Consider the following 9865-nt stretch of genomic DNA (forward strand, 5'->3'; position numbering starts at 1 on the left):
CTCTTTTAAGGCTTTTACTTTTGTTGTTAAGAGAATATGGAGTAGAAGAGAAACTTAACAGAAATTAAAAGCGGAAATTAAAATGCACAGCGGAAAGTAAAAGAGTAGGGAAGAAGGAAACAAACACACAAGAGTTTTTATACTGGTTCGGCAATAACCCGTGCCTACCTCCAGTCCCCAAGCGACCTGCGGTCCTTGGGATTTCTTTCAACCTTGTAAAAATCCTTTTACAAGCAAAGATCCACAAGGGATGTACCCTCCCTTGTTCTCTTTGAAACCCTAGTGGATGTACCCTCCACTAGAACTGATCCACAAGAGATGTACCCTCTCTTGTTCTCAGTCAAACCCAAGTAGATGTACCCTCTACTTATACCACAAAGGATGTACCCTCCAATGTGTTATGACAAAGATCTCAGGCTGTTACACATTTGATACTTTGTGAATGGGGATACAAAATAATTCTCAGGCGGTTAAACCTTTGAACGTTTTTGTATTAGGGAATGGGAAGAATCAAAAGAATTCTCAGACTGTGTCGTTTTGAATTCTTGGACAAGGGAGAAGGGAGACACAAAAGAATTAAGGCGGTTAGTCCCTTGTTCTTTTGGAAAAGAGAGAAGAGGGACACAAAAAGAATTCAGGCGGTTAGTCCTTGGCGAATTCTTTTTGGCAAAGGGAGAAGAGAATGAAAAAGATGAATAGCACAAATTTTCAAGGTTTAGAAAACCAGAAAACTTCAGAAAGCTTTTAGTACAAAGAAGAAGAAGAAATTCAAAGAGATTCAAGGCTTGTAAAGGATTGTATAAGATTAATTGGAAAAGTAAAACAAAGCCTTGCTTTTATAGACTCTTCATGTCTGGTCAAGAAGGCCATTCAGAAGAGTTATAACTTTTTAGAAAAACTTAAAACCCATTTGAAAAAGTCAAAACCTTTTTGAAGAATTACATCTTTTGATTTTTCAGAAACAGTCACTGGTAATCGATTACCAAATAAGTGTAATCGATTACACAAAACTTTTGAGTGAAACAATGTGACTCTTCACTTTTAAATTTGAATTTCAACGTTCAAGGACACTGGTAATCGATTACCAAAACATTGTAATCGATTACAGCCTTTTGAAAATATTTGGAACGTTGTAAATTCAATTTGAAAACTTTTTCAAACTCATTTTGCTACTGGTAATCGATTACAACAATATGGTAATCGATTACCAGAGAGTAAAAACTCTTTGGTAAAGGTTTTATCAAAAACTCATGTGCTATTCAAAGTTTTGAAAAAACTTTTTAATAATTATCTTGATTGAGTCTTTTCTTCATTCTTGAATCTTGATCTTGATTCTTGAGATCTTGAGTCTTGATTCTTGATTCTTGATTCTTGATTCTAGGCTTTCTTCTTGAGTCTTGAATTCTCCTTGATTCTTGAACTCTTGACCTGTTCTTGATTCACTTGAGATGTTCTTTGATTCACTTGAGTTGTTCTTTGATCTTTTGAGCTTTTTGTTCATCACCTTTGTCATCATCTTTTGTTGTCATCATCATTGTTGATTCATCATGAAGCTTTGCTTCCACAAGACACACATATATATAGGCCCTTCGTGCCATTTCAAAATGGTTTGAAGAGATGTGTCTTTTCAAAAAGTTTTTTCAGAAATTCTTCACTGGTAATCGATTACAGGTTTCTAGTAATCGATTACACAGTTATATTTTGAAGGGTCATGACTTTTCAAATTGAATTTCAAGAGTTCTATTGTTGGTAATCAATTACACATCAATGGTAATCGATTACAACTTTTAAATTCAAATTTCAAAACCCTTCTAAGAGTTGATTTTTCAAAATTGTCTTCTGGTAATCGATTACACTGCCTGGTAATCGATTACCAGAGCCTTGATCTCTTGGAAACACTTTGTTTTGAGGCAAAAGCTTGATCTTGAATTAATCTTGAAGCAATGCTTGTTTGTTGAAGCAACCTTGTATTAATCTTGAAGCAATGCTTAACCTTTGAATGTTTGTTGAAGTAATCTTCAAAGCAACCTTGTTTGATTATTCTTTGGCGTCATTAAAATCATGTATTCATACATTCACAAGGTTTAGTAAAATGGTGCATTGTATTGCATGTTCCAAAATCAATTATGCAACACATATTGCTGATCTTTTCTTTAAAGAAGTAGTGTGCTTGCAAGGATTGCCAAAAACAATAGAAGTGATAGAGATTTGAAGTTCCTAAGTCATTTTTGGAGAACTTCGTGGAATAAGCTGGGAACAAAACTCTTGTTTTCCACTATTGCACATCCTCAAACGAATGGACAGACAGAAGTAGTAAATAGGACACTTACCACTTTGTTGTGTACTATCATTCAAAAAATTTGAAAAACTTGGAGAAATGCTTGCCACATGTTGAGTTTGCTTATAATAGGTCTGTTCAGTCTACTACTTCTTATTCTCCTTTTGATGTTGTGTATGGCTTTAATCCTTTGACTCCTTTGGAAATCTTAACTTTGCCTTCTAATGAGTATGCTAATTTTGATGGTAAGATAAAGGTAGATGCTATCAAGGAGTTACATGCAAAAGTTCAAGCCAATATAGAGAAGAAGAATGAATAATATGCAAAGCAAGCAAAAAATGGGTCACGTCAGAGTTATTTTTGAACTAGGAGATTGGGTATGGGTTCATATGAGGAAGGAAAGGTTTCCTACTTAAAGAAAGTCCAAGTTGCAACCAAGAGGAGATGAGCCTTTTCAAGTTTTAGAAAAGATAAATGACAATGCTTACAAGTTGGACTTGCCAAGAGAATATGGTAACATAAGTATTACCTTTAATGTGACTGGTCTATCTTTATTTGATGTAGGTAACATATCAGATTCAAGGATGAATCCTTTCAAAGAGGGAGGAAATGATAGAGGTGCAACCATCCTGTCTAATGATCCTTTACATGGGATTGGAGGTCCTATGATAGGTTCAAAGACTAAGAGGATGAAACAAGCATTGTAAGGCCTGATTCTAAGGATCAAAGAGAAAGAAGACCTATGAATTAAAGATTGCACCAAATTGAGTCACTTTCCTACAAATTGATGAAGATGCTTTGAGGCCAACTTGAAGAATCACTTTGGGAAGCCCAATTTACAAGACAAGAAGTATCCATGGGCTGAGTTGATCAATTTTGGTGGACTATTAATATTGGATTGATTAGATAATGACCAAGTTCAATTTTTGTCATTTTATTTGTAATTTTCATACTATTTTTTTGGTTGAATTTTCTGGTGACTTTCCATTTTCTCTTAGCCTTACTAAATGCTTTCTAGAATGCTCAATGTCATTTAGTGGCTAGTGGAAATTTATTTTCATGTTGATAGTCATTTATTCATTTAGTGGCATTTGGTAAATTCATATTAGTGGAAATTTATTATAGCATTTCAAGATTAGCCTGTAAATAGAGAACTCTTGTATTCTCCAAAGGCAGAATTTGAAAATTAATGAAATTTGAGAGTTTCTCTATTGTGAGAGTTTTTCAAGTGTTGGTTCTACATGTTCCAGTTAGGGTCACACTCCGTTTGATAACTTTGGTTCTATCGATTGTTATGTCAAATTCATTTTTTTTATATGTAAGTGTTCTCTCCTATAAGTATGATACTAAATATTTAATATGTAATTAAAAATATAATTAATCTTTTTACACAATTTTAATCTAATTATATTTAATATGATACTAAATATTTTAAAAAATGATATATATATATATATATTAAATATTATTAAATACAAAAATACAAAATACAAAATACAAATCTAAGACGGTTTTCATCGAAAAATTGTCTTAGAGTTGTAATATTCTAAGATGGTTTTTACCTGAAAAACCGTCTTAGAATGTCACAATTCTAAGACGATTTTAATTGATAACCGATGTTGATATTTTAGGTCCTATTTGGATAAATTTTTCTATAAATACAATTTTTAAGGCAAAAAAAATCACAAAAGTCCAGTTTCAGCAAATTAAATCCTGGATTTCATATTTCTTAAAATTCCACATTTTACAAAAACAACATATACCCAAGCAAAACGTTGAGTAGAACTTGAAGAAGTTAAGAAGAATAAGTCTTAACATGCAAAAAAAACAATAGATTGCCTCTTGGAACATACTTAGAGATTACTAGTTTCTCATCCTTTTTGAAATGATAAGCTAAAAGGGTCAATATATTGCAGTGTTTAAGCTTTGTACGCTTCTTCATCTCTGCATCAAAATCATCTTTCTCCGGAACATTCATTTCTCTAGTCCTCTTAACCACCACTGCCACTTCATTATCCATCACGACCTTGTAAGAAGATCCAAAGCTTCCATTTCCGTGACCGCTCTCATCAAATCAGACAACCCAAACACACCCTTCTCATCTCACAATTAAAAATACAACTAGTGAGACAAGAAACACACTTGCTACTATATATGCCGAATATCAATTGCCAAATAAATTCAAGTACCAAATAGAATTTGAAAACTAACAACTAAAGAGTTAAGGAATCCCAAAATGACAGTGGGGACACCCTGAACATCGTACTCGTTCGCCAGTTCATTTTTTTATGGTGGCCTCGACCTTGGCGAGAATAATGTCGTCAGGCTTGAGCTCGATAGAGGCAGTAGCGTACTCTGGTGCGAAGGCCTCGCAGTGGCCACACTAGGGAGCGTAGATCTCGACCATGACGAAGAGGTTGTTCTCGACGACAGTGGTGAAGTTGTGCTCCTTCAAAATGATGATGTCCTTGTCGTCCACCTTGGGCTCGTTGTACGCCTCCTCCGACGAGTGGTTGAAGTTGGCAAAGTCGTCGAAGTCATCATCGTCGCTGTTGTCATCCTCAAGGAAGGCGAGATCTTCGTCGTGGAGTGATGAGAAGAGAAGAAGAGTGGCGAGAGAGAGAAAAAAACAAATAGCTTGACAGTGGAGGGGGTGACAAAGGCAATGAGGCGTGTCAGGGGGGAGAACCCTAATTCAAAGAGGGTGTGAGTGAGTGGGGTGAGACGACGCAACTGAAATACAAAAATTAAACCCTAACATAACCATCTTTGAATTCTAGTTATAATTATAAAATTGTCACTGCGTTCAAAACGACAATGGTTTTGGGACAACTATCATTAATCGTGCATTGTAAAAAGGTGTGTTTTTAGTAGTGGACCCTCGATAAATTGACTGTGATGATTGTTACATGTTGTTAAGTCTCACCTATAAGAAAAAAACTAAACATATATATAGATCCCAATTTTGGGGTCAGGTGTATAGATGAAAAAAAGAAACAAATAGACAAATAAAAAAATAAAAGAAAAAAAATTGATAGATGTGAGAAATGATGAGAAGAGAAGTGCAAATAACACACTCTTTCTAACATTATTTTACTATTGATTAAAATTTATTGAAAATTACTATATAATATAAAAAGTGAAACTAGTTAAACTATAGTCAATAATTGAGAATATTTAAAAATTTAGAAAATACATTACTTATATTTCTTAAAATAAAAAATATAAATAAAAATAGAAAAAATGGAGTAAAATGAGATAGAAGAGAAGTTAGGTTTATAAATACATTAGTTCCGCCTACAATATATTTAAATTAGCTAGATTAATGCAGTAAATTTTTGGCATTTACTTGATTTTATTTTCTTTAAAAGCATTCTTTGTATTCTTCACTGATGGTTTTTTTTCTTCATCTGCATTATGAATTAAATCATTTACTTTGTGTCACAATTGCATTTAGCGAGGTCATGCATTGGTTAGACCGACGGTGTATTATGTCATGACTTAGGTCTTGAAGGTTGTTGGTTACTTATTATGGTCCATGGGTACACGCGTTGGTTAGATTCGATAGGCAAATTTTGTGAACGATAGAAATTTATCTTTATTAAATAAACCACACTATATATATATATATATATATATATATATATATATATATATATATTAATTCGTAATTTCTTTTCTGTCTTTCATTTTGATTTTCTTTTATGGCTTTTATCTTTAAAAATTTTCCCCTTCTTTAAAATTTACAACACTTTATAATCACAATAAAATAAAATAATTTAAAATATTACATAAATAATAACACAAATATTTATAAATCTGAAATGACATAAAATAACATTATAATCACAAAAAGTATTTAATAAAAATAAAATTACATAAATAAAATATTGTGAAAACTAAGTAAAAGGTATCATGCACGTAATCATATGAAAATAGCTTTAGAAAAAATATCAAGGCAAGTACCGCACGTACGATAAATGAAAAAAGATTAAAAAGAAATATAATAAATAATAATACTAAATTAATGGTGAATAAAATACTAAAAAAATAAATTTATAATTAAATAATATGTATTACAAACACAAATAAGAAATAATAGTACATAATATTATAATAAATAGTAGTATATAACATATCATAAATATGTTTAAAATAATGATAAAATATTGAGTTTCTTTTAGTGGAACTATTTGTCAAAATGTGAACACCTGGATATGAAAAGGCATCTTAGGTAGATGATATGATGCGATAGAACGTAAAAGAAAAATGAGAAATGTTGATGAGAGGTTAAAAATACCCTTCATAACAAGCACACATCTATAAGTAGTCTTATTCACCCAACAACGTTGCTTATTCACGCAACTAAATAAGAAATGAAGAGTACTATCTTCTTTGCTCTCTTTCTAGTTTGTGCCTTCACCATCTCATACCTGCCTTCAGCCACCGCTCAGTTCGTGCTCGACACTGATGATGATCCTCTTCAAAACGGTGGCACATACTATATGTTGCCAGTTATGAGAGGAAAGGGCGGTGGAATAGAAGTAGATTCAACTGGAAAAGAAATATGCCCTCTCACTGTTGTGCAATCACCCAATGAGCTCGATAAGGGGATTGGACTAGTCTTTACATCTCCATTACATGCCCTTTTTATCGCCGAAGGCTATCCTTTGAGCATTAAGTTTGGTTCATTTGCAGTTATAACGCTGTGTGCCGGCATGCCTACTGAGTGGGCTATTGTGGAGAGAGAGGGTCTACAAGCTGTTAAACTTGCTGCACGCGATACAGTAGATGGTTGGTTTAATATTGAGAGAGTTTCCCGTGAATACAATGACTATAAGCTTGTGTTCTGTCCACAGCAAGCTGAAGATAACAAATGCGAGGATATTGGGATTCAGATCGACGATGATGGAATCAGGCGTTTAGTGCTGTCTAAGAACAAACCATTAGTGGTTCAGTTTCAGAAATTTAGATCATCAACTGCATGAAGCGTGAAAAATCACGTGCTTTCTTGTTAAGAGAGACAAGTGTACGTAAGACTAAATAAATGCTTTGGCTAATAATAAATTGGTTACAGACTAAATAAAATAATCAAAGCTTATGCCTTCCCCCAAAGGCTGAATGCAAAAAATTGGCTCTTCCTCAGTATTTTATCCACTTTAGTAGTATAATTACTTTGACAAGTGTACGTAAGACTAAATAAATGCTTTGGCTTGTAATAAATTGGTTACAGACTAAATAAAATAATCAAAGCTTATGCCTTCCCCCAAAGGCTGAATGCAAAAAATTGGCTCTTCCTCAGTATTTTATCCACTTTAGTAGTATAATTACTTTGACAAGTGTACGTAAGACTAAATAAATGCTTTGGCTTGTAATAAATTGGTTACAGACTAAATAAAATAATCAAAGCTTATGCCTTCCCCCAAAGGCGCGCTGAATGCAAAAAATTGGCTCTTCCTCAGTATTTTATCCACTTTAGTAGTATAATTACTTTTTCATCTTTATTTAGGGTTTCATCATATCTCAAAATAACCAATCTAAATTGTTTTTCTACACATTGATGCAAAGGATTAAACTTTTCTCCACACTTAAAACACAACACTTTATGTCTTCTCTTCATCACTTTTTGTTATATTAGATGATGCAAGCCTCTTTATTTTTTTTAGAATTCAAATCTTGTTCTGTATTACTCACTATGGCATTGTATAGAAGAGGACCTGTTATGATTATTTACAGAATTTACAAAACTTGATCCATAATTGTTTTTATTTTTCCCATTGTTCCAACCTTCATGTGATTTAGGAGCACCTAGTGTGGAGTCCTATCTTGATGAAATGACACTTTTTGCAAGCTTATTGCACTATCTTGTTGCAGATTATTACCCCTATATTTGCTGTTGTTTATGTGCGATTCCGCCAACACTTCTTTAATGTCTGTTGCCAATTTCATGGATTGACGATGAAATTAGGAATGAAAAATATGAATTCGGAATTTAAGCTCCGGTTGACGTCCACCAAAGAATTGTAACCTAAATATTGATCTTTTTTAATAATAGTTGTACTCAAGAGGGTAAAATATACTTTTAGTTTTTTAAGTTTTATTTAGATTCAATTTGATCATTTATTTATTAAAAAATTTATTTTAGTCTTTTTATCTTTTAAATTTAGTTTAATTTGATTTTTCCCTAAATCATAATCGTTTTTTTTTATTCTAGACCACACACTTTTGAACCCTTATTTTTTTTTTACTAATTTACTAGACGTGAAACTTTTCTTATTAGATTCACGTACACAAAAATATAGAAATCAATTTATGTTTATACCAAAAAGGGACATAAACATGATAAAAATCATGGGAAAAGTGAATTCAACGAACAACTAGAAAATTAAAAATATAATACCATATATTGCCTTAGTTGCTTGTGGCATTCCTTTTTCCCGTGATTTTTGTGATATTTATTATGAATCTTCTTGATCTGAACATCAATTAGATTCTATAGTTTTCATTTAAGTGAATCTAATGAGATAAAATTAAATCCCATAATATTAGTCAAATAAAGGTTCAAAATGTGTCCCAAAATGGAAGGATGATCATTGTTTGGAAAGGATCAAATTAATTGAACCAATTTTAAAAGATAAAATATCAAATTGAATTTTTTAAACGATAAATAACCAAATTGAATTTAAATGAAAACATAAATGATTAAAAGTATATTTTAGGCAAAATTTAAAAAATGAAAAAATTATATAAGTGTATTCTCTCATTTTTGGCCATTTCACAATCACCCTTAAACAACAGAGTCACCCTTTCAACCTTCTCCATAAGCCTTTCCAAAATAGTCATGGCATGCTTCCACTTTAAACCTGTAACCACCCTTAGTGTTGGCATCTCAATGGTCCACACTCTATGGCACTTTACTCAACCTCATTGTTAGTCACAACCCTCTATAGGTAGCTTTTTTTCAGGCATCAACAATCAACTCGAATACCACTTGTAATGTCCAACTACTTTCAGGAATAATGAATGTTCTCATAAACCAACATGAGTCTTCAACGTGCTTTTTTCTTGCTCAAAAGCTTCCTTGAAAACATCCTAGGAGGTCACTCATCTCGAAATTGATCCAAGTCAAGCACGCTTAATTATGAAATTCTTAAGTGATGAGCTACCAAAAAATATGTGCAGATTGTAATTATAGGCAGTACTAACTAATTTCTATAAGTCATCCTAAATTGTACAGTCTTATACCTGTACAGTTTTTGGACCTCTCTCTTTTCGATGCGTATTTAATTCATGTATGTGACCTTTCTGTTGAAAGCCTACTAGGAGTCACTCCTTGTCTATGCCTCATTTCTTAGGTACTGACAATCACACCCCGTCACTGTCAGCACCTGATATGTTACAAAACCACTTGGGATCAAGCAACAAACGACACCCAACTCGGTTAAACTCAATAGTCATGTCCAATTCACATGCCAATGCTATCAAACCTACATTAAATTTCATAGACCATCTATTTTTTTGTTAAAGAAATTTCTTTTCCAATTGTTTCAAATTTAAAAGTTTATCCAAATTTTTCAAATTTAATAA

At 32.6% G+C, this 9865-nt stretch overlaps 1 protein-coding gene across 1 annotated transcript; it reads left to right on the plus strand.

Annotated features, from left to right (window-relative positions):
* Positions 1-6437: 6437 nt before the first annotated feature.
* Positions 6438-7409, plus strand: KTI1 (Kunitz-type trypsin inhibitor KTI1). Its single transcript, NM_001250776.3, has one exon. The coding sequence runs from the start codon at positions 6655-6657 to the stop codon at positions 7264-7266; it is 612 nt and encodes a 203-aa protein (NP_001237705.1). The 5' UTR covers positions 6438-6654; the 3' UTR covers positions 7267-7409.
* Positions 7410-9865: the final 2456 nt, after the last annotated feature.

This window comes from Glycine max, chromosome 1 (assembly GCF_000004515.6).
Source record: "Glycine max cultivar Williams 82 chromosome 1, Glycine_max_v4.0, whole genome shotgun sequence".
NCBI classification, from domain to species: Eukaryota; Viridiplantae; Streptophyta; class Magnoliopsida; order Fabales; family Fabaceae; genus Glycine; species Glycine max.

Bases quoted from the DNA above. Each gene is read 5' to 3' on its own strand.
- KTI1 (NM_001250776.3), top strand. From the start codon at position 6,655: ATGAAGAGTACTATCTTCTTTGCTCTCTTTCTAGTTTGTGCCTTCACC.